This window comes from Poecilia reticulata, linkage group LG21, assembly GCF_000633615.1.
Source record: "Poecilia reticulata strain Guanapo linkage group LG21, Guppy_female_1.0+MT, whole genome shotgun sequence".
Lineage (NCBI taxonomy): Eukaryota > Metazoa > Chordata > Actinopteri > Cyprinodontiformes > Poeciliidae > Poecilia > Poecilia reticulata.
Genome location: NC_024351.1, coordinates 5,253,867 through 5,279,438, shown reverse-complemented (window position 1 = coordinate 5,279,438; position 25,572 = coordinate 5,253,867). Strand labels below are relative to the sequence as shown.

Genomic DNA, 25,572 nt, shown 5'->3' with positions numbered 1-25,572 from the left:
CACACACACACACACCCACACACACCCACACGCACACACCCACACGCACGCACACACACACACACACACACACACACACGCGGAGTCTTGCTGTGCAGAGCGTTGAGTGTTCATGTGAATCTGAAATTAGCTTCTGATATTTAAGCACAAAATGAAACAAATCAGCTCTTTACTGAAATCCTTCCCTGCTGTTTGTCTCCTGCTGAATTGAATGGATTAATGACTGAGAGTCGTCCATTTAAACGAGATTTAATCCACACCTCAGCGAATAAAGACTCCTCCTCTGTGGCACCATCACAGTTCTAACTCTGATTCTTCTTTCTGAGTTGTTAGAGCAGCAGAGGAGAGGCCGACTCACTCCGGTGAGAATCAGACAGAGGAGAGTGAGTCACTTCAGGTTGGAGACTTTAAAGCAGCAGAATGGCAGCCATGCAGTTCATTCTGCAGCGCCGTCAGTCGCATGATGGCAGCTTTACACCCGGCGCATCGTTCAATTAACTCCCACCTGAAACACCAACTTCAGCTCTGAAGCCGTGGATCAGGTTCGCTTTTGTTTCTGAAGGAATCGTCTGATTTCTGGACTCATAAATATCTATAAGAGAAACTAACGTGGGTATCAACAGCATCTCGTATTTATTTATGTTTCATCTTAAGTTTTTTTATTTAAATAAGCATTTAATAAATTAATGAAATGAGCTTGATAATTTACATTCTGATATTTAATATTGTCAGATTTCAGAAATATCTTCTGGTTCTAATGTTGAGTCTTTTTCGCAAAATGAAGCTTCAGTTTCTGAGAAGGAAAAACTTGCATCATTATGACATTATAATTGTAAAATGACAACATTCTCAATTATCCTAATAATTTTTGAGACAATTTATCATCCAGTTATTGCGACAGCTGCGATCTAGTCTGTATTTTCACATCAGAATCTGTCATAAATGTGCCAGTCATTTCATTTTTTTAAACAAACAAAACAAAATGAACATGAGTTATTGTAAAACAAACCCAAACGACACCTGATGCTCGCTGTGCTTCGGTTCTGCTCATGTCACGCCGACCCTGATCCAGCATGCAGACCACATCCCTCACAATCCAATTTGCAGCTCCGCATCGTGTGCAGAGCCGAGCCGAGTCCGAGTCGGATCCTCAAGGCTTCTCATCTGCTCTGTAATTCTAGTCTTTCTCACAACTTTCTTCTGGGTCTTTTTTTGCCTCTGGCTGTGAAGTCTAGACAGACGGGAACCAGAGAAACGGGAAAGGTCACTGAATGAGCTTCCAGTCAGAAACCTGCAGCTAAACAACAGATTCAAACAGATCAGATCCCAAAGACGGAGTTTTGACACTAAAGATGATGGATGTCTAACAGCAGTCATGTTTAATGTTATCAATTATCTACATGTGATAAACAGATTTGATCAGTTAAATGTAATTTGGCAAAAATTGGCCTTATTTCGAAGAAGACAAACACTGACTGTGTCACGACCTCAACCATCTGTGCTTTTGGTGTTTGGATGCATTTAATACCATTTAAATAATAATATGATTACATGTTATAATAATATCTGATGTAAATCCAATCAAACTACTTTGCTGTTGTTTTTTTTTACTGTCTAAGTGCTACATTAAAATGATCAAAGCTTTGACAAGTTATTATTTTAAACTGGAATATTGATGTAATTCCCTCCCAGTGACTGGATCTTTACTGGTTTTGGTCTCTTTCTGAGACGATCATGATAATGTGCTGCAGTTTGACCACCGTCATTTTAAAAAGTCTATTTATAATTTCTCCAGGTAACAAACTTGAACTAACATTCATAGTTAACCATCTGGTGTTTTATTAGCGTGTAAAATTAGAATTATGAAATGATTTGCAAACAACAAGTTTCACATTTAAATACTGGTTTTCCATTTGTACTATTCTGTGAACAAATGACATTTAGGGAAAGTTTTCAAGCCAAATTTGATTAATAAAATCATTTTGTGGATTATTTATTTGCACTGAAACGTAAAAGTTGAGTTATGTGAGAGACAATCACTCAGCAACATTTGGAAACCAGTGAACATGTTTTCGTTACGTGCGCATGGATCAGCGTTCACATGCATGTAAAGAACGCATAGTGTCATTTTTTCAAGCTTTCATTCATTCATTAGCTGTTTTTAATTTCAAACCGGTTGGATATAACGATGCAAAACACAAAAAGTAACAAACATAACGTGTAAGAAATCTCAAACAGAAGAGCTCCAAAGAGAAGGTTTGTTCACTTGAACCTGTTTTTCCTATTTTTAATGAAATATTTTGTGCTAAGCATTGAGTTGTAACACATCAACGCAATTATGTAATAAGATATCAAGCTACAGTAAAATGGTTTGCTCTGTCAATAAGTAAATATAGAAATAATGTCATCAAACTGGAGCGTTTAGCTGCATGAGTGAAAGTATTTACAGTCAACATTTAAATAAACCAGCTGCTTTTTCTGCAGACAGTCAATACAGTAAAAACATTACATCACTATTCACACCTCCACCTGCACTTTTTCACCTCCATAAAAGAGATTATGCTGAAGAATCCAAGAAAACAGAGGAGGTGAAACACTGGATGATGGGATTCAAACCATCCAGTCATAATCCTGCAGGATTACATTTTCACTCAGGGATTAAAGTTCCAAGTGTCCAGAATCTGCTTTTCTCCTCAGAACAAGTTTGAAATTTGTGTTTTGCATACGTCAGTTTAGCATTTCGGATTGTTTTAAAACAATCAAAAAGACAAAGTCACTCAAGAAAATGTTCCAATAAAACTCCAACGGCTCAGCAGCAGATCAGAAACATGACCTTAAATCTAACTTTTGGGGCCATTTGCTTTCATAACACTTGGATTACAATCTCTTCTGTGCAGAAAGAAAATGATCAGTTAAAATATGCAGCCTTTCCTAACATTTTACATGATTCTTTAATGTTTATTAATAATTTAAGGGATTTTTTAAGCAACTGAACTGATTAAAACCTCGAATAGCAAATCAGAAAAATCCTCATGAATTATCTGTTGGCTTCCAGTCTGAAGCAAACAGCTGCTTATTTTACAGCAGCCTCTTTCAGAATATGCACGCAAATTAACAGAGTTAATGACTGCATTTTAATGTCTCGTCGTTTTATTTCTCTGGTTTTTGATGCGACCCTGCAGCCTGTTAAAGGGCCAGCGGACCAGAACCGCCTTGCATGCTGGGAAGCCATGTTGTTCCAGAGGTCAAAGCTCGGCTCGCGTTCTGAACGTGATCCATCACAGTAATGAATGAGCCGTCTTCTCACTCCGACAGTTAACCGGCCTCTTACCAGCTGCTGGATCCATGGAAGGAAAACTCTGGGAGATGTGCAAATACAGCTGCTGTGTGTTTCCATGACGATGTGGCGTAAAGTACAAGGATCCAATCCGCTCATCATGTGTAGATCACGCTAACCGACAGCTCCACTTTAAATCATTGAAGAGTTTTTTTAGATTTTAGAGTAATTTCTGGAACAAAAATTAAATAACATTGAATTATTCAGTTGGTAAGATCCATGTTTCTGCAATCAGATATTATATTTCTATGTGTTGCATATTACATATTACATATTTGTCCATTACGGAAATGGAGAAAACAGTTTTGAAGTTTGATTGATCAGGTTCTTTTATTCATCTAATTGCATCTCATCATCTCACGAGTCGATAAAAAGCTGCATAAATACATTGAAGCACATAGCCTAGTATAAAAAAGGCAGAAATGTATACATTTTCTAATAATATGTAAAATAACCCATGATGTAGAATATGATCTAAAAACAAACCAGCTTAATATTTATGTTCTGACTGCAAAACGTCCCTGAGTTTTCTGAACAGTGTTTTTTTCTTTTATTTATTTATACCTGACAATAATTCCACCTGTTGTAAGCTACTTTGGGTATTTTTTTATTTATTCTCATCCTTTCTTTCATTCTTTTTGTCTATCATGAGCCTTAGCCATGATTAAATACATGGAAATGTTTAAACATATACTGAAACACCTGGTTTGGTGTTTAGAAGAGAATAAAAGTTGGCTTTGTGCAGCAGCCATTTTAAAAAACACCTAGTGAAGTGAAATCAAAACATTTTTCCTGAAAACTTTTAGTTTTTAATTCTGAAAAAATTGTTTAGATGTTTGTATTTTCATACAACAAACTTTAAATGAGGCTCAATGAGAAGAAATGAAACATTTTGTGAAGCATCAATGTATTCCTGATGTAAGTCTTGGATGAAACGTGTGAAGTTGACAACAGCAGCATCCTTCCCCTGGGTGGCAGGCTGTAAGGTCACCAGCTTGGTAGAGTTCAACTCGGTCCTGCAGGCCGAGTTGAACTTTAACCTGTATAAGAACAAGAGGCAGCCTGGCTCAGCTGGAGATCTGCAGTAAAAACATTTACTGCGGACAACGTGGCTGAAGCCGAGCGCTTGGTGGCGCCTGCTACATGCCAATTACAGCTGAAACATCAGCAAGTTCTGTCCTGATATTGATCAAATATCAATCACGCAGCGTCTTATCAATGAGCTAAAAGCCCCTTTAACTGAGCCCATTATTTGTGTCCAGCAGGAAACAACGGCGCAGACAAACCGACCGACGGTCAGACGGTCCAACAATCAAACACATTTGTCACGTCTGGGACTCCTTTCAGTGGACGCCATTAATCTGCTGCTCAGATTAGAAATGGGACAAAGTTTAGTTAAAAAAAATGTTAAACTTTGACCTTTTTAGTGAATAAATGTGAAATAAAACTCGGTAAATTGTGAAGCAAATGAAGCTGAAATGGAGAAAATATTCAGTTCCCTGGTCAGAAAAGGAGTTGATGTGGTGAAGTGATCGCTCCTCCTCTCTGGCCTCCCACCTTTCACTTTCTGTGTTCCTCCCCCTCCCCCACCTCTTTCTTTAATAACATCATCGCCCTCCCGTTCCTCCTCTCTGCCTCCCTTCAGCCACTCCATCCTTCTTTCAGCAGAGACAATGGTGTGGCAGAGCCTTTTGTCTGCAACGACAGCAGCGTTCAGCCACGTAGTTATTGATTTAGTTGAAGCATCAGTCAGTCAGTCATCTGCACCAGAGACGCTCCGTTTTCCTGCTAAAATCAAAAATCTGAGCGAATCGAAAACGTCTTCAGTTTTCTTCACTTTTCTACTCAAACAACCATCATCAGCCTTCCTCTTAACCCCCCGCCTTTCTTCCTCTTCCTCCGCCTTCCAAGGCCCCCTCCTGCTTCATCCCACCCTTGCTTCGTTACCACGGCAACATGTCCTACTGCCTCGCTATCTGCTTTGCCCTCTCCTCCAGATGGGCTCCCTTTTGTTGTGTGTTGAGACAGAAAACAGGCCGCTCCGTAATTCTCCGCCGTTTTCTTCCCCTCGGTAATCGAGCGTCAGCGACGTGGGAGACTGTAAATGTACCGTGAGTCATGTAAATAGATGATGTGTGATTAGCTGGCAGAACAAAGGGAGAAACGGCGTGGGAATCTTTTTGGGGTTTGACCTTTTTCCCATTTGTTTTATAATAATCTTGTAGATTTGCATCAAGTTCATCGAATTTTGACAATTCATAATGGAAATAGAAGAAAAAAAAACTTGTTTCTGTAACTAATAAATATAAATGTATTGGTTTCTTTTCTGCTCTACTGGTAAAGATGTGAAAGCAAAAAACCTTTTTACCAGTAGATGCAAAATCTAATGAAAAAACTGGTGAAAATCCAACTTGTAGTTTGAGTAAAATTGACAAAATCACAGTTGATCAGCTGCAGCTACCAGATTTTTAATCCTAATAGGATTTTCCTCGTGAAATAAAGGTTAAACAATAATAATAAATAACGATGCTTCCTTCTTATATATTTTTATGCAAACTTTACATTTGCAGGTTGATCAGAGGATCGTTTAGTTAATGATCAAGACTTGACTTCTTGGCTCCACTGGTCATAATTCTGACGTCACACAGAGGTGAACTTCTCTTAGAAACCTATTAAAATGGAAAATATTGGGCATGAAGAAAGTGCATTGATATTCATAAAATCAAGAAATGGCATAAAAAGAGAGATTAGTTTTCTAACCGCAGAAATTCAGCGTATTTGTCTGCGTGGGTGTGACAGGAATCTATCATTTTAATTTTGCTGTCTTTTTATAAAGACTTGATGAAGGACTTGGTTTGCAAATTAGCCTCAAGCTAGAAAACCTATGTACAAGATTGCTTTGTTTTTAACATGTCTAATTGTTTACTGTACTCTTCTTGATTAAATACATTTGAATTGAAAATATAAAACTTAATATGCATTAATGCCTCCTTTTGCGCTCCTTTTGTAGCGCAAAAGGAGGAAAACTCGTGGCGCTCCTGGAATCTGCTGCAGCCAGTGAAGTTGCATTGCTTCTGGTATTTCAGCTTCTGCATTTTATTTAAAATATTTGAGATATGCTCTCATAAAATTAGTGAATGGGCAAACTATCTGGACTTACATTCCACAGAAAACTCTCAAGGCCATGAATAGACAGCAGAACTCTGTAAATCTACAGTCAGAGCTGTAAACAGCTTCAAGGGTTTAGGAGTGTTCTGCTCTCAATGAGAAAATAAATTTAGGATAAAAATATGCAAAAAATGTCAAGTATCCTCGACTTTAACTGAAATGTGAACATAAATATGAGGCTCAACATATGAAAACAGAAAAATCAAATTGTCCAACAATAAAACCTAAACATCTGCAGCCTTTGTTCAAATCTACAGTGAAATCCCAGAAGAGTCTCTGCATTAGCTTTGTTATGTAACACAGACCTCCAAAATAACTGGGACTCCTGTAAAAATGGTGCCAATAAGCCAGTAGATTATGCATGAAGAGAAGAAGAGAGGCGCGCTGCTTCCTGACACCAGGAGGATCCACTGCAGTCAGCACAATATGACACGTCTGTTTCAGACTCATTTCAGATAAATTAAGGCTGAAGGAATCCTGAGATGTGTGATTTATTGAATTCTGCTGAAGTGAATGTGTGAAAACTTATTTTGAAATCATTAGATCCTGAAATGCAAACTGGAAAGTTTATTGTTGGCGTCAAGAACCTAGAAATAGAGACTGACTGAAGTTTGATGTGAGTGAAGAAGCTGTTTACCAGATCTGGCTTTGCAAACAGTGTCGTCTCGACTTAAACTCTGCATCCTGCTTGTTATCTGTTCGCTGCAGACGGGGACGCTCTCACCAAATGTTCCCCCATCTCTGTAAAATAAGCTTCTGATCTGAGAGTTTGGCTGATCTGAGGTTTTGAGGATAATTTCAAAGAGAAGCTGCCAATAGTTTGTGTTCTCAGCCAAAAATACAAGAAAGAAAAATAAGAAATCACATCCAAGTGTGTGTAATTTGAGTGTGGACCAGAAAACAACGTCAGTTCTTTGTTCATGCCCTTAAAATAGAGGCAGAGCTTCAGATTTCCCAACCTTTAGTGATGCAATTAGTTGGTGTTTTCTGCAAGACTCTCAGACCTCATAAAATTATAATAATTTCACGTTTTCCATCAAAAGACATAAAGCTTTCATATGGTATTTACCTGCTAATCCTAAATAATACATTTAATTGAGAACAGGGGCTGCACAGTGGCGCAGTTGGTAGAGCTGTTGCCTTGCAGCACGAAGGTTCTGGGTTCGATTCCCGGCCCCGGTCTTTCTGCATGGAGTCTCCATGTTCTCCCTGTGCATGGTGGGTTTTCTCCAGGTACTCCGGTTTCCTCCCACAGTCCAAAAACATGACTGTCAGGTTAATTGGCCTTTCCAAATTGCCCCTAGGTGTGAGTGTGTGTGTGCATGGTTGTGTGTCTCTGTGTTGCCCTGTGACAGACTGGCGACCTGTCCAGGGTGACCCCGCCTCTCGCCCGGAACGTTAGCTGGAGAGGCACCAGCAACCCTCCCGACCCCACTGAGGGACAAGGGTGAGAGAAAATGGATGGATGGATAATTGAGAACATTTATAACAGAAGTAACTGCAAAGCAGGTCGTGGTGCTTTTAAATGGATGCAGGACGGTCGGGTTTAAACCGAGGCAGAACTCAGGAAAACTCCAACATGGTTTCCCATTAAAACAGGAAAAACTTTCCTCGTGTTTCTGCAGCTGCACTGCATCTCTACAGCCTGCAGGTTCACAGACTCAGCAGCCAAACTTCCACTCAACACATTTATGCAAAAACCCTCTGAGTTTTTAAACAAATTCACCAGAGTGGCATTGACTGCGGAGGACGACTCGTAAATATCGCCTGTCGGCGTCAAACCGGTGGCTGTTTAGAAAAAAAACACATACAGAGGATTCCAAGTTTTTACTTTTGGTCTTATTTGTTGCTTTATGGGTCATTTGTTCTGTCAGACAAATCAGATGTTTTCCTCCCAAAAGGCAGTTCAGGCGTCCAGCTTTCCAAAAGCCTGTGCAGCTTGAAAATATCAAATTTTTTAAACATCTGTCACTTTGACTGGCAGTATGCAAAAATTGGTCCCTGCAGCAAGACGTTGAGAAAGCTGCTGTTTTAAAATCCGAGGCTGAGGCTAAAAGTGCTTTTAGATTATGTGTTTAAACTCACCTGAGTCTCTGAGCCGAACAAACAACCCAGCAGGTTTATTGGACCCTTGAATATTCTGTCTGTTAGCGATGTGATGCAGAAACTTCCTTCTGTTCTTCACTTTCAAAAAAGGAAAAGGAACCATAATCAGCTGAGTATTTGTTACCAAGTAATTATCAATCTAAAGTCAGTTTTTCTTTATTGGTTTCAAATAAATGCTGCATATAGTTTAAAAAAACATTCCTTCAGCTGCGTTTGGTGTTGGATTTGGACGCATTCTTGGTTTTTCCTTGTGATAAATGCAGCCCAGGTCTTCAGGGTGTGTAAACCTCAGAGGGTTTCTCTATCTGAAAGGAGGCTGAACTTTTCTACAGATGTGATGGTTCTGTTCCCTGAAGCCACGCTGACAACAGCTCATTAACTTTTAGATGATTAGTTGGGTCCGTCATGTTCCTGGGGCTCCAATCATTAACCCTTTCAGCCCGGTGGAGAAATCTGGAGTTAATCACAGTTATTGGCATGTTTCCCTTTCAACAGACCACAGCTTTTTAAATAAACAGGTTTTGTGAATTATGATGGACTGACAAGTAGCTCACGATGTACCCTAAAAGCACTTTCACCCATTTACCACTAGAGAGTGTCAAGGTTTGGTTGGTGGTGGTGAGAGACGGAACGCAGGAGACCCAGGATGTAGATGAAGTGATGAGTTTAATGGTAGATGTCGAGGTAGAGAACAACAGGGAGCACAAGGAAACAGACTGGTACTCACGACGTTAGACGAATGACGACCGACGAGGATCCGAAGAAGAACACAGACAACAGGTGGGACTAAATACACATGGGGGTAATCAAGGGAACGAGACACCTGGGAGACAATCAACGGGGAAGACCAGGACTCACAGGGAACAGGATCACACAGAAAAACTCAAAAATAAACACACAGAAACACGGATCATGACAGAGAGAGGACCAGAGGTCTGATTATCAAGATTAAGACGATACTGCTGTGAGTTTACAGCATCCTTCATAAGTTTTAACTCTAAAGCCTTTAATTATGCTTTGTTGAACACATTAGGATGTGTCTTTGGGTGAAACTAAACATGTTAATTACCTTTTTTGCACAAAATCCTTCTTAGATGATGACATTTTAGTCTGCTCAGTTCTGACTATTTTCATTTCCTTTCAGAATGAGACGTTTTAAGGCTGCTGTCACTTTAAATCCAAATAAGCTGCTGCTGGCCACGCCCCCAATTCAGTGTTTACACTCACACATGAAAATGGTAAAAAACAAATGCACAATTACACAACTGTACATCTTTGAAAAGCAGAAGTGTAGCCTCCTGGACAACCAACAAGAATGCAGACGTGCCTCCTGATTTGTGACGTTACATTCCAGAAGTTTTTGAAATGGCTCATTTTCCAGACATCAAAAAAATCTCTAATTCATTGCCGAAAAACAGCTGAGTGGTTTTTTGTTTGTTTTTGCCTTTCTTTTAAACGCCTGGGTTGATTTTAGAAGTGGTGGAAACTTAAAGTACAAAAACATACAAAACATGAAATTTTAATAAATCTTTTAATAAATCAAAGTTGCGCAATCTCACTTAAAGTCACACATTCTGCTTGAAAAAGTACCAATAATGGCACAGTTATTTGTGTGAGAGAACAGGATGTAACAGCAGCTCCTCAAATAGTAGAAAGACAGGAGAACATGGGTTGGCGTGAAGCAGATGATGTTGATCTCCATATCTGGAAACACCTAAACATGCAGATAGGAAGAGTTTCAGCCAAGGCAGGACAATAATCAGGACTGTTGTCACCACGCAGTGAGGCGGATCTTAAGGGACGTACAAAACCTCCAAAGCTCATCAGGTTACACGGCTGCAATAAAAAATGAATTTCTCAGAGGGTTCGTTCAGATCGCCATCAGGGGTGTCATTCACGCAGACCACAGATTTCTGCAACCGGGTCAGTTAACAGCGCGGTGTAAAATCTTCAGGAGCTTCAGAAATAGCGACGCAGTGATGATCTCAGCATCTCGGTCCAAAGCAGTTCTGTGTCGCTGCACCTTGTTCCCTCCTTCTGTTTGTTTGGCAGGACAACAAGATCCTTTGAGGCTCAGAGCGATCTGTACACAGGCAGGTCAACTGCCTCAAACACGCCAGGATGCAGGCCAGCAGGAAGACAACCAGCAGCATCATGATACACCCATTAAACACAGGAAAGAAAAAAGCCAAACGCTTCTTAATAATTCCTGAAGTAGCTCTTGAATGATGTCATTAACAGCCTGATTACCTCTCAGCACTCAGTGAAGCAGTGAAGTGAAGAACCTGTGAATGTTAATGACGCTCGGCAGCTTGTTTGTTTTAGTAATTACAGTAAAAGGAGCCACTGTACATGGAGGATGATTTACAGCAGTGTTATGTAAAATACGCTTTTCTGAGCTTTACGTCATGTTATAATGTTATTATCTCATAAAAAAAACTGGAGTGTTGCTTTGATTCTGCCACGCATGTTTGAGAAATCCTCTAATCTCCATGGCAACCCTTCAGAGCAGCCCTCTCCTGCAACTATTCCACTCAACTCCTTCAGACTAGCTAGCAGCAATTAGCAAACAGCTGGTGGAACTGAGCATCTCATTAAATCAAATCATTGTTTCAGGGTTAATAGAGCAGCCATGTTGTGGTGACTTCCTGAAGGCGGAGTTTCTGAAAGAGCCGGAGTTTCTTAAAGGGGCAGAGGCCCAATTTCAAGACATTAAATTACAAACCTAATTTTAAGCCATATTTGATACATATAGCATATTTATAACAACTGAAGTTAGCATAGTTACTTGATAGTGCTGTGGAGGTTGGATGAAGAGTTTGGCTGGTTTTGCAGCTGAAGGCTGTGGTCACCATGTTAAATATTATCTACAACAGAATAACTGCCTGAGTGAAGTGATCATGTCAGAGAACTCTGCAAACAATGAAGTTAGATATTTAACAAAGGAAAAAACACATGAACACTGTTAGAGCTACGGGAGAAAAAAAGAGTGTAAAACTCGACAATGGGACGGATTGATCCTTTAAATCCTCAGTGGGGAAAACTGTCACATTTTAATTATTAAAGGTTTTCTAGATTCATTTCTAGACATTTAAACACTTCAGAGCTCTTCAGATTTTAAAAAGCACAACTAAATGACTGCAGGTGGAATAGATTTAGAAGTAATTTAGGTGACATTGGATAATTTGTCATCTTATTTTCCTGTTAATGCTTACATTATGAATAATTTATCACAGCCAAGTTATACCACTGGTTTTATTGCTATGTTCTTGTAGCAACCTACACAATGTGACTGATTTACAGCAGAAAAACTCAATAACCTGTTTGAAACATCTCAGAATCGCTGGTGAACACAGAGATCGCCTCGTCTGTTCCGGTTATTTCTTTATCCGTTTTTACTGGTTGCCTTGTAAAATAAAAAAATCTTCTTCTCTGTAACAGAACACAGACAAATGGGTTGAATGCTCCGAGCAGCAGAGCACAGGTGAATTGGTCTGATTGGCTAAAAGGTCTGAGAGAAAAAAACGGAGACGAAGAAGAAGAACTGCCGAGATGAGAGGAAGACTGATTGGAGAAACCAGCTGAGGGTAGAAAAAGCCCAAAGTCAGAAACACACACCCTCCTTCATCTCTAGAAGCAAATAGAAATAAAATCAAAGAAAGGTTTTTTCTGTTGAAGTTGGTAAAAAGAGTTCAGGCCAAACTGAAGCAGCAGAAATATGTCAAATTTTTCCTGAAAGTCTCATCCTTGATTTCTCCCATTTTCCAGATTAAGTCCACTCTGTTTTCCCGTAAAGGAGGTTTCTGAATGGAGCAAACAAAGTCATCACTGCAGGCTACACTTTAAAAAAAAAAGCCCTCCCATAACCGCTGGCCCCCGTTTTGAACTGCGTCTGTTCCTCCTTTGAGCACGTTATTTCATTTAATGTGGATTAAAAGTGACAGAAGCAGAGCAGAACACGGAGGGAACTCATCAACCTGTGTTGTACCGAGCCTCAGAAAAAACACGACGGGGGAAAAAAAAAAGATTTATGAGCAGGAGTCGGGCACACGCGGAGCGTAGAAGACACGTCAGGTTTTATTACATCAGCTGCCTAACAGCTGCTGCTGATGGACTCACTGCCTGCTAAAACATTGATTTCATCTAAATGTCTGATTCTGTTTCAGGTTTTTCTGCAGCAGGCGCAGAAGCTCAGCAAGATGTTGATGTTGAAAGGGAAGATAATCAGTTATTTAATCATTTTCTTGAAATACGTTTGCATATATTTAACATAATGGCTTCAGAGTTGCATCTAACAATCAGTGAGAACATAAATATGAATAGATTTGAGCCCTGAGTGCTGGACAGAAGCAGTGACTGGTTTTCATCCATACATGCTGTAAGACGGCGTTTTGTTTAAGAGCTACATTTAAAATCGACATGAGCATCTAGCTAAAACAAAAAGCACATTAAAGCAGTGGATTATGGGTGTTTTTATTAATTATTTAACGCTTTACTGTATCGCTACAGGAAATGTGTCTCTAAATCAATGAAACCTTAAAGGCTTTTCTTTTTCTGCTGAAGCTTTTCAGTCTGCGAAACTAAATCAGCTGCATTTCCATCCAATGTTTGGTGCAATCAAGAAACAAAACTTAAACAAACCGGAAACAAACTCACTTTAAATCATAAACATTGATCCAAATGAAGCAACTGGTTACCGCGGTAACCAGTTATCAGTTTTCTTATTGAGAAAACCTATTTTTATTTGAAAGAATTCCCATTGGAAGAGAATCCGGCCCACAGCATCACAGATCCTCCATCATGCTGAATAGTGTGGATACACTCATGCTTTGTCTTACACCAGATTTTTACCAAAGTTTTTGAGCTTTGAGCAATAAAATATCCAATATTTTCACCCAATAATGACAATAAGAACTTTTTGCTTCTTTTTTTGGAAACTTTATGGCTTTGGCAGCATAACTCAGCGATCATAACCCCACCAAGACAAAAACTGCTAATCAAAAATATTCCCATATTTCTGAAATGTGTTTCTTTAGGACATGACTCTCACAAAGAAGTGTGATCTGTATCACTAAGCTGCACACACTTAATGCATTTAAGCATATTTTCAAATTTAGTGTTTCTCTCATTTAAGAATTCACCAATAATAACAGTTTTGGTGAGTTTTAAACATCATTAATTGGAATTTACCATAACAAAGGTAAATCAAAATTAATATAATATTTAAATGTATCATGATAAATGATACGATAAATGCCAACCGCTACTTTATGGGGTAATACATCAGATATGTGTTTGATAGTTTTCAGAACGATCACATCCGACATGAATCATAATTCTGCAAACCAAACGTGTAAATCTGGATGTAAACTGAAGTAAACAGCTTTAAACGCTCCTTTGTTCTTAGCTCTTTATGATCTTCTGACTCTTATTGTTCAACTTTAAAACTGACCTGTAGATGGCGATCAGTGTTTACATGCCTTTGTAATCAGCTGTTGCATGTAGTGTCTATGTTTGTCGCTTTGGAGTCGTAAACTGTTCAGAGACGTCTGATCACGTTTAGCTAGTAGGACAAACGACCAAGAAAAGCTGGATTTCAGAAAAAGCATTTTTTAAAGAAACACAGTGGACACAAATGGACAATCTGTGTCCCCAACATGCCGCTCAACTCGTTGTAGCACTAATCGATCCTCTCTTGTCACATTTACATGCCACTCGCCGCCTCTGCAGCGCCACCAGTCTGTGTGTTTGTGTTATCGCTCCAGAGGCGACCTCTGAGGCTGGACAGGTGCTGAGCGATAAGTCAGCCAGCGATGCTGTGAATCTGTTTCCCATCATCTGACTCCATCCCGTCTCACGCTGCTGTCAAAGCAATAAATGATCAGCCTGTCACTTCCAGGCTCCACTAGAAACTCATTTAAAGCTTCCAGGATCTGCTGATAAACACAGAGCAACCAGGATCCATCGCTGAAATGTTTCCCTTGTATTGTTTTTCCATTTTTGCCCCATTAGACAATCACAGGTTTTTCTCTCTGCTGGCCAGTTTGAACCAATCCATTTAATGTGTAATCAATTGAGCCTAATTGGTTTTAATCTGTTCTATAAATAATTACTCAGGCTGTTTTGGCTTTACAGCCGACGCAGAGTTACAGTGTGTGTATAAATCTGTTTGACTTTGTTGTAGCGTCCAGCCAGCGCTGCACCGGATGCTGACTCTGTCCTCTTGCTGCTGATGCTGGTCCTCTGCCAGATAATCAATGCAGAACGTCTGAGGACTCTTTGCACAGAAGCACTTCAGTGTTGGAAAATAACTGCAAGAGCATTTACGATTAAAAACTGAAATAATACGAGCCAGTGTATCACTCAAATTAGATTTTTTTGAATAGCACTGACAAAAACGTTGGCTAATGTTGCAGTTTGAGTTACGCAGGCGGCTGCAGTCACTGCTGCTGCTGCTGTGATGATAAACTGTAACTCTTCTGCTCTGCTAAAACATAAAATCTTACTAAGTATTTCGGTCTAGTTTCTAGTGCAAATATCTCAGTACAAATGAAATAAGATAAAACCATCTTAGAAGTAACTATATATTGGAAAATAAGGATTTTCTGTGATTCCACTGCAAAAAACACAAATTGCAAATATCTCAATACATCTGAAATAAATGTTTCCAAACCGACTTACAAGTAACTTTTCAGCAGGATATTAGAGCTTGTTTTAAATAAATCATTATTTAAAACAATGAGTTCCACTTGCAGATTATTTTACTTATAGGAAAATATTTATAAGTTAATAAACGTCCAGTGGAATTGATACCTATTTCCCAGTATTAAGGAAATATTGACCTAATTCTTGCAGAAAAAGTTACTTGTAAGTTACTTTTGTCCTCATTTTAAGCACTAAGGCATTTGCATTGGAAACTAGACTAAAATACTTTGTAAGACTTTGTGTTTTTGCAGTGTTCGCTGCAGCATCATCTTCCTGTAGAAACACTTGCAGGTCGTTTCCTCCTTCAAAAAGCTTGATGTATTGATTAAACAGTTTTAAAAAGCTCAGATTTCATTAGAGATTTCAGAAACATCCATTCTGCCTTTTTTCACCACAGCCTGAAAACATGTACAGTATATATGACTCTTCCCACCTGGATTATTTTCCCTGTGTTATGCTAACACGCCTCGCTCCGTCGTAGCATCTTTATTTATTTCTGATGTCTGAAACTTTGCCAGCCTGCTGGGCCTCAGCCCAAACATAATTACACCCAATCAGGGCAGCCTGCTGACTCCCGAGCTCTCAGCATTTCAAAACGATCTAACATTTTCAGGACAGGATCGTTCTACCCAGATACTGAAGCTGTGGAATCTGAAAAATGACGGATGCGTAAATCAGAAAGGTTTCCTGCTGTGTGTCATGTTCAGGCTCTGCTCTAAAGCTCATTTTAGACATTTACATCACTACGGCTGTTAAATCTTCTCCTGATACGTTTCCAGCCCAAATCCTCTCAGTCACACTGCGACTCTGAAGGGTTTCCTGAAATGTTTCCTGAACCTGCAGCGGTTTATTAACCTGAAGTAGATTCAGTGTTGCAGCTGTTCTTGAACGCTACATTTCATTTTTTAACAAGAAAATCCAAACATGAACACTCAAATATTCCCCTGCAAATCAGTATATGGCAGTAATTGAAGACAATTGTTAAATTTCTGTTAAAAATTAAGAAAAAAAAATTACATTTTTTTAGTGGATGCTGATATTTCTGGAAATTCATGTTTAACAAAGCAGTTTCCAAACTAATATATTGCTGTTGAATTTCATATTCTGCAGTGGAAATTTACAGCAATTATTCAATGAGACAAACAGAAACTGCTAAAACCTGCATTGTTTATTATATTTTATTTTGGTTTTATGGTCCAGCTTCTTTATTCCTTTAATTACCAATAGTTTATTTTGAGTTTTTCAAACAACAGAGATCATTTTTGTACTGGTTAAGACTTCATTTTTGTTTCTTTCTTTTCTTTTTTTAAGTGTCACAGAGAACAAAACTGCAAGCAAACAGATCGAATTAAGAATCAAAAAGCAACAGAAATGTCTGCAAAAAGAAAAGGAGAGCAAGAGAAATCTGTAGTTTATACAGCTGGAGGATGAGAAGCAGGTGTGTGATTACAGAACCAGGAAGGATCAAGTCAGAGAAGCAGAACCCGACCCACAACATAAAAACAACACAAAATCCTCAGTCATTTTGTGATCAAATTAGAAAAGGTGCTAAACAGTTGGTCCGAGGGCCATTTGCAGCCCTCTGAGCAGTTTTTGGCGGCCCTCAGTTGCCTAAATTTGATCTGCCACCTGCAATAAAAAAAAGTTGGTTTGCGATTTTCACTAATATCTTTCAAACAAATCAAACTCCTAAAATGGAAAATGTATGTGCAACCCAAAATATTCAATCAGTTATTTTTGTGTTTTATGAAGTGAAGTTTGTTTGTGCAGAACATTTCAGCAACAAAGCCGTTCAAAGTGCTTTACATCATAAACACATCAGAGTCAACAGAAATCAAATATGTTGATAAATGTTATAAATGAAACTATAAACACCCAGCTACCAGAAGAGTGATCCGTTTTCTCATCTTCTTGTTGAAAAGACCTAGAAAAACACAATCAACTTGAAGAATTTAAGAAATTATTCGTTTTATTCAAACTTGCAAGAATTATTTTATGTTTCAAATCTACAACGATCCATTTTCTACTGGAACTTCACCACTCTGTCTGTGTGTTTAGTTTATTGTGGATGTAAAACTGAAACAATAAAACCGTCGTTGCAATTTTACAACAATTGATTTCATTTGAGCAGCATCTCAGAGAGAGAGCAATAAATTGAAACCATCAGTAAAAAAAAGCGACTTTAGCTCCTGTTTCTGTCAGTCTCCTGATGTGAAACGAATGCAGTCAAAATGTTCAAGTTAATCCATCCATCATGGTCGACGAGACAATAAAAATCATTACTGTAATTACTGCTGAAGGAAAAGAGCGGCGTCTGTAAGATTAGCAGATTCTACAAGCTGCTTGTGGCCTGGGGTCAGATTTGGAGGCAAATCTGCCAGAGTGCTTTATGTCATGAAGCAGGAAGTGGGAAGGTGCATTTCTTTAAGACCAAGTCAGGCTTTAGGGAGCAAATCATTTCTAATGTGTTTATCTTCCTCAGTGAAGCCACAGGCTCCGAGGAGGAGGAGGAGGAGGAGGAGGAGGAGGAGGAAGATGAGTCAGCATCAGAAAACAGAAATGTTTTCTGATGCTGATCAGATCAACATGCTGTCCAGTTGTAAACTGTCTCCTCTCAGGCTCCTGTCATTGTTTTGCCTCTTCAGCATTTTTTCCTAAAATCATCCCGTCCCCTCAGGAAGTGACCTGCAGCAGGAATCCAGAAATAAAGTTCTCATTTCTTTAGGATCGACTTTAGCCTGGCGGCTGGCCGGCATCAAAGGAAACGCTGAACCGGTTCTGACTCTTAATGCAGCTCTTGATGTTTAAGCTGCTTATTTATCGACTAGTTCAGCTGCAAAATGTTGATTTTTAACCCCATCGAGGATGAAAATGACTATAAAAATCCATATAAAGATTCTAATTGTTACTGTTTATTTTTGTTCTTTTGTGTTTTGGTGGCTGATTCTTTGTTTTTGACTTGCGTTTTAAACATTAACATATTATGCCTTTACCTTATTATTGAAGTCAGATTAAATCTGTTATTGATCTCAGTTTGGATACAACTATTGGATTTGTATCTGATTTCGTTCCGTATATGGAAGTGGCTCAAGTTGGAATATTTGTGGTGAAAAATTGGGAATTTGTAAAAGTCGGATACGAGTCGCACATTATGGGAAAAAATTCCAATTTGGGATACATCCGTCTTCTGTGTAAAGTTAGCCTGAGTCAAATTAAAAAAAACACATTTTTATTACATAACTAGAATCTGCTGACTATTAATTTTGATTGTTGATTTTATTGTTTTGTAGAGAAAAGGGAAACCTTCTCATTACTTGGTTCTTTGGGACAGAAAATGAAAATGTTTGAAAGTAAGTCAGTCCTACAGATTCCTGTTGATCCTGTTGATCCTGTTGATCCTGCAGCCAGGAGCCTGCAGCTCTTATTCCATTTTCAGGTGTTCATGCATAATGCAGCAGGTTTCTTCATCAAAGTGAAAATGGCTGCCAGGCAAAGGGCAGGCCGGAGGTTTACACACAGAGCAGCAACACGGCTGCATGGTTACTAAAATACATTTCTCTTCCAGTGTAGGTACAGAATATATATAGTCCTGGTGTTTGAATTAAAAACATATTTTCGTCTTTAAATGTTTTCAGATGTTAAAAGAAAAAATGCTTCTTATCTGTGCTGTGGCAGATGAAAGATCGTTTAAATCCTGTGGGAACAATCAGATGGAAACAACTAAAACATACAAAGAAATTAGATTAGAAGAAAAACACTTCCTGTTTGTTACACCGGAGAAAATGCTGTGCTAACTGTTAGCTAACTGTTAGCTAACTGTTAGCTAACTGTTAGCTAACTGTTAGCTAACGGTTAGCTAACTGTTAGCTTCCTGAGCTGCGATCACCACCCAGCTACGTTTTACTTCAGTTTTGATTTTGATTACTACTCAGCAGAAACATAAAAATTATGTTCTGATTGGAAATCAAAATATTAACTCTCAAAATTAAGTCTTAGTTAAACAGATTCACTAAAAGCTTTTTTAAGTGTTCCTCTCCAAACTAAAGCAGAATTACTTTGGAATTGCAAATGGGGGTGAGTCATAACCTTTTTATTTTTAAACCATTAAAGGTTCTGGGATTGAACTTTAACTAGGACTTTAGGATATTCTGTGCATGATTGATTTTTCAGATGGATTCATGTGGAGTAAAGTTTATTTTGTCGGTTTCGTTTATTTCTGCAAAAGCTATAAAAATGTTTTAGTTAGAGGTTTGTTAGTTCAATTCTAATCGTTTTGCAAAGCAGTGAAATCTGACATCATATTGTGATTTTTTCATATTTTGTAAAGTTTTTCTGTTTACATTGTTTTTTTTATTTGTCTGAGTTTTCTTTCACTTTCTCTAAAATATTGCGTCTTGTTAGACAAAGTTATGTCAGATTTGGTCTCTTGACGTTTATCGGTTTGATTGCCCAGATCCTATGTGGTTTAATATTTCCATGTCTTCTATTTTATGTAACTTTTGTTGCATTACTTGACTTTGCTTCATGTTAAATCCTGTAGTTGCTCTGATTATCTTTGTTGTTTTTGATCACCAGCTGTGTTCAGTTTCAACTTGTTTTGCATCTTTCATTTGATTATTCTAGAAAATTAATGCATTTATTTTTGCTGTGTAAATTCAGTGCAGATTTAGTGATACAACTACGCAAATATAAAATACGTAAAAACATTATATGAAAACTCTCATAAAATGTCATTTCTGGACACAAATGTTGGAATTTTTTATTAATTTCACTGTTTTTCTTTAACCCAAATGTACAGATTTTACTTTGACCAAATATTTTTTTCCCAGTATTCACAGATGAAGTGAAGCAGAAACGTTTCCACCATTTTGACCATTTTAATGCCCAGACTTGAACTGACCTCAGGTTCTTTTATCTCCTTCTTCTCTCCATCACCGTGCCAAATATTTTCCCCACCTTTTTTAGATTAAAGTCCACTCGAAGCAATTTTCATCAGAGCGTAATCTCGCCTTGATATTGGACCACAGCCGAATTATGACTCAGACACATAAGCAGTGGACTGTAATTATAATAATTGTGTCCAGCCTTCTAGGAAACACGGCTGTGCTGGACTCCGATGCCGCACGCCAACCTGCAGCATCACAGACTCATTTCCCTCCGGGTCTGAGCCGCGGTGCCTCTAAAATAGACCCGACCATTTCCTACTTAATATGCGATTAGAGGCCTTTTGCAGAAGTAATCTAATGAAAAGGGACAGGAAACTCGCAGAGGTAATTTTGTGTTAACAGGGTCTCAGTGTTTTTCTATATGGGTCGAGTTTAACTCGTCGACTGGTTGATAAAACACAAGGAATTTGAAATGAGTACCTTCTGGATGACTGTCAAATAAAAGCTTCTTCCATATTTTCTCATATTTTCCAGTCAGCTGACATTTCATAGACCTGTTGGCTTTAAATAAAACAAATGAAAAGGATTCTTAAAGTTTTGGGAGGATCAACCAGAGTCCTGAACTGAATCTGACGGAAATTGATTAGGGTGATGGGAAAGAGTGTTTCCAAACACTTATTACCAAAAAGAAATTGTCAAAATTTCGGAGTAAAAATGCCAGAAATCTTATCAACAACAATAATCACATGGGTCTGATTGCTGTGATGTCAATTAAGATTTTTCTGCTGATTATTGAGAAGGGGATAAATTAATGAAAAAAAAATTAATTGATTAAAAACAGATTTGTTTCCTTCCAAAATGAAATTTACTAGCGAACTAATTAAAGTCTAATTACCTCTCCTTTGAGGAAGCATTAATTTTATGCTGATTTTCTAGTTTTTAGTTTTAATTATACTTGCATACAAATACAGTCCTAAACTTTCCTTCTTTCAATAAAAAGACACATAAAGACTAAAATAATAAGACATTTCAAATTAAGATGGATCTGAATGATTCATCTTTTGACCAATGAACTGGGCTGCAGGTTTATTTTTAAATTTTCCGTTTTGTTTTCTTAAATTTGTGCTGAATGCAACTGAAGTCTAAAAGGGAACATACACTGCTGCATGATTTTAATCATGACCACACATGATCATTTAAAAGTAGTTTTGTTTTTGTAAAATTATTTAAAATTTAATTTATTTTCCCTTTTTTACTGTTGTTTTCCTGCTAAAATGATCTGTTGCGTCTTTATTTAGTTTGTATGTTTCTGTTTCTAACAGGACAGTTTTCCTGCGAGATTCGGAGGGATCCACTTTGTGAACCAGCCCTGGTACATCCACGCCCTCTACACAGTCATCCGACCCTTCCTCAAAGACAAGACCAGGAAAAGGGTAAGACCAAAGGGTCAACATGTTAAAAAAAAGAAGAAAATGTCTTTAAACATTGATTTAAAAAAGATAAACTAGCAAACAGAATGAAAGTTCACTTTGTTTCAGTTTTAGGGGTTTTATTTATCAGGACAACAATGGTTTGCTTACAATGCTCTGCACACACTGCAGTAGTTATTATTATTATTATTATTATTCTGTTTTATTTATGTAATTATCAAGCAAATTAAACCCAGTAAAGGTCGTGTGAACACGGCTCAGTCTCGTTGCTCATTGCTTGTTTTCATCACGTCATGGCGGCTCTGACAGTGAAACAGCAAATTGCTTTTTGTAGGTCAGCTACTGTTGACGCTTATTAATCTGGGAAGGTTTTATCGGATCATTGTCAAACACTGTGAAAGGCCTCATAATGCAGGGAAGGAGAGGAAAACCTTTGAGAGAGCTACAGATCGCTCCGAGAGCAAAAACTCCAGACAATTCTCAGAAAGAAAAGAGAAACTTTAAAAGAAAACTCATGTCAGATCCTACAGACCTTAACTAGGATGTGAAATCTTATAACTCATTAAATAAAGATGTCACAAATATTATATTTCATATGTATTTTACATGTTGCAAACAAATTAACAGAAAATAGACGCCAGATTTTTCTTTCCTGTCCTTTCTTTTATAATTCAGAGTGAAAACATTGACTCCAAAAACAAATCTCAGGAAGTTTAAGCCTCCAGTTCATCACTTCCTTTGCATTTCTTTCCTTTTTGCAGATTTTCATGCACGGTAACAACCTGAACAGCCTCCACCAGCTGATCCACCCGGAGATCCTGCCGTCAGAGCTGGGTGGCATGATGCCGCCGTACGATATGGGGACGTGGGCGCGCACACTGCTGGACCACGCCTACGACGAGGAGACGGACTACTGCCCAGAGTCCTACACTCTGTCGGTGCAAGACCTGGAGAGAGACCTGGAGAAAAACATGTCCCCAAAAACCATGAAGAGGTCAGACTATTTATCAAACTGGATTGTTTAGTGATTTAAATGTTTGGTGATTTAAATAAATCCTCAACAAAAAGCTGACTTCCATAGGACCACAGAAACTAACCCAGATTTACCCAGACTGCCCCTGTTACAGCGCATCTTCCTGCTGCTGGCTTCATAATCCACTGTGACAGTAAATCATCTCATCACCATGAGACATAATGCGACTCAAACGTGTTTATGATATGGAAGACAAACAACCCTGAGCTGACACAACAAACCGTCACCGCAGGGCATCACACTGACGACACTTATTGTTGAATCATTAGTCACTAATTAATCATCAAGTAATGAATCATCAGGTAATTTAGTCTGGATAGTTAAAAACACTCTGCTGTTTGACTCAACTGGTTTCAGTTCTGACATGTTTGTGTGAAATGATCCCAGTTAAAGTTTAAGCATTTGGAAATAATTTCTGTATTTATTACAAGCAAGTCATTTAGCAACTCATACAGGAAGAATGAAAACTATACACAAGATAATATGACTTCTATTTGATTACTTTTTTAATTTTTTCTAATATATGGCATTCATTCATTCATTTTTCACATTTTAGTTTAACCCTTTTAGGAAACGTCTAACTTGTGCTAGATTTTTTTTTGTTTGTTTTTTTTTTTGCAAATATTTCTTTGCATCTCCCACAATAGGAGTTTGTATGTAAACAGTAAAAAGCGGTGATGCCGTTGGTACCCAGCTCTGCCCGGATCTGATTGGATGTTTTTGTTGCTGTAGGTCTCAGTCGGTGGTGGAGCCAGGAGTCCTGAAGAGACCGGACAAGGTGAAGAGTGAAGAAGACAACCTGCAGCCGCTGCTGTCGTTGGACTAAACGCCCAGAGTTACAGCGGAGAAGCAGAAATAGTTCAGTATTTCAATTCCTAAAAATGTACCTGTGCACATACTGGAAGCGACTCTCGTCCTGCAGAAAGACGTTCCTTCAAACTTTACGGAAAGCAGCAGGGACACGTCCAGACACCGACGAGCTTCTGATGGTCCTCTATACAGTATATTTATTTATGTAGTTTCATGTCAAGTGCCAATTCCAGAAACTGTAAATATGAAGTCTTTAAACAATCCAGAGCAGAGCAGGGAAGGCTGGTCTTCAGGCGCTGCGGAGGGATGAGTGGAGGTAACGGTTCCCACGGTTACTACAGGAGGACGGATGTGTGAAAACTGCAAAGCATATTTCAAAGAGGGCTTCAGGCCACAGCAGAAGGCTTTTTTTATATCTTTGTGAAGAAAAAGCTCTGGACACGGACAAGAAGGGGGCCACAGAAAAACAGACGCTGCTTGTTTTCTTGTAAGATTTTTCCGATGACAATAATGTCTAAAAATTTCCGTCTCTCTCCAGTTATCTTTTGGAAAAGCAAACCTCCCTTTACGGTAAGAGTTGTCTCTATGAATCATCGGCTTTTTTCCCCCTTCAGCCATTTTCTCTCCATCTGACCCAGATGTCACAGAAAACTGCTCCGCTCCACCATTAGAAGACCCACAGAGCCGCAGGCTCTCTTCCTCAGAAGTCGTATTTTCAGAACCTAATGGGCGTAGCCGCTAAAATCAGGGCTAAATATGATTTTATAAAAGCAAAGTTCTTTTGCTTTGTGGCACTTTTTGTGTTGCAAGGTGGGAAATGTTTGGGTGATGATGTTCATCCAAAAAACTAAATAAATCACAGAGTAGCTGCAGTTTCACTTTCACTTCAGGGTAAAGGTTTTTTCACTATGTAAGATTTATAGATATAGATGTTATAGAGAGCACCATTTCTTTTGCTTCTGCAGGAAATCACATGTACATAATGCAGAAAATGGCTCTGCAGGTTTATTGGTTCATGTTACAAAACAAACTATTTATTGTTTTCACTTTAAAATTTGCAACCGACCAAAACATCAATTTAGCTTTCACTTTTACGAGTATATATATATATATTTTTAAATTTCTGTGTCTGGTTTGATTTCAGGCCTTTGATTTAAAGGGTCTCCTTTAAAATAGGTTTATAATCGATAAACAATTTAAGACAGTTTCATTTAAGACAGATATTAATCTGTTTGGAGCATTACCACATGCATATTATGAATTAGGGCCATTGCAAATAAAAAAAAAAAAGAACAGAGTACATTTCTGCCAAAAAACAACTTCAAATGTTGAACTTTTGAAACTCAAAAAGTTTCCACATTTTCTCTATATGCACTGTTCCAAATATGCCAACGTTGAAATCTGAGTTTTTTCTCAGAATAATTTTTTTCCTCATAGTTCTGACTTTTGATCACAGCATTAAAGTCAAAATTCTGACAAATAAAAGTAAAAATAATAATAATTCTGAGAAAAAAACAACCATTCATTAATTTTTTCATGAGGCAGAAACTCAAAATGTCCCCCAAAAATCCAAATGAAGTCTGGACGTTTGGTTTTTCTCTCCTCACGGCCCTTTGCAGACCTGCAGACATTCCAAACTACATGAATGTCTCTCATTAGTAAACGTAGATTATAGACACAGACAGTAATAAATGATTTATGCAGAACTTTCTTTCTTTATGTAAACACAACGAGAGGAAAACTCAGACATATCCCACACAGTTTGGACATTTATTTTCTGTAGAAAGACCTTTGGGTACTTAGAGTTTAGGTTAAATTTTATATTTAGATTACAGATGTTATAATTAGTGAGATTTGTTATTTACTGCATAGATAAGATAGAAGCTTTAACTCAGCATTTGCTCCAGCCTGTTGTTTTATTTTTAGAGTTTTTTGAAATGCATCCGGCTCCATCTGACGCCGTTTGGTAAACGGCTGTTACAGTTTTTCCACATCAGGCGAATGAAGTGCAAAGCTTCGACCAGTGAATGTCAGCAGCCGGGCGGGTCCAGTGCAGCCGGGCGGGTCCAGTGCAGCCGGGCGGGTCCAGTGCAGCTG

General features: G+C 38.4%; 1 protein-coding gene across 1 annotated transcript in view; it reads left to right on the top strand.

Moving 5' to 3' along the window:
* Positions 1–25,566, top strand: part of clvs2 (clavesin 2) — a 34,612-nt gene extending 9,046 nt beyond the window's left edge. Inside the window, exons 3-5 of the mRNA XM_008397185.2 lie at positions 21,525–21,635; positions 22,394–22,626; positions 23,398–25,566. Coding sequence (XP_008395407.1) covers positions 21,525–21,635; positions 22,394–22,626; positions 23,398–23,491 — 438 coding nt within the window. The 3' untranslated portion in view covers positions 23,492–25,566. The remainder of the gene's footprint in view (positions 1–21,524; positions 21,636–22,393; positions 22,627–23,397) is intronic.
* Positions 25,567–25,572: the final 6 nt, after the last annotated feature.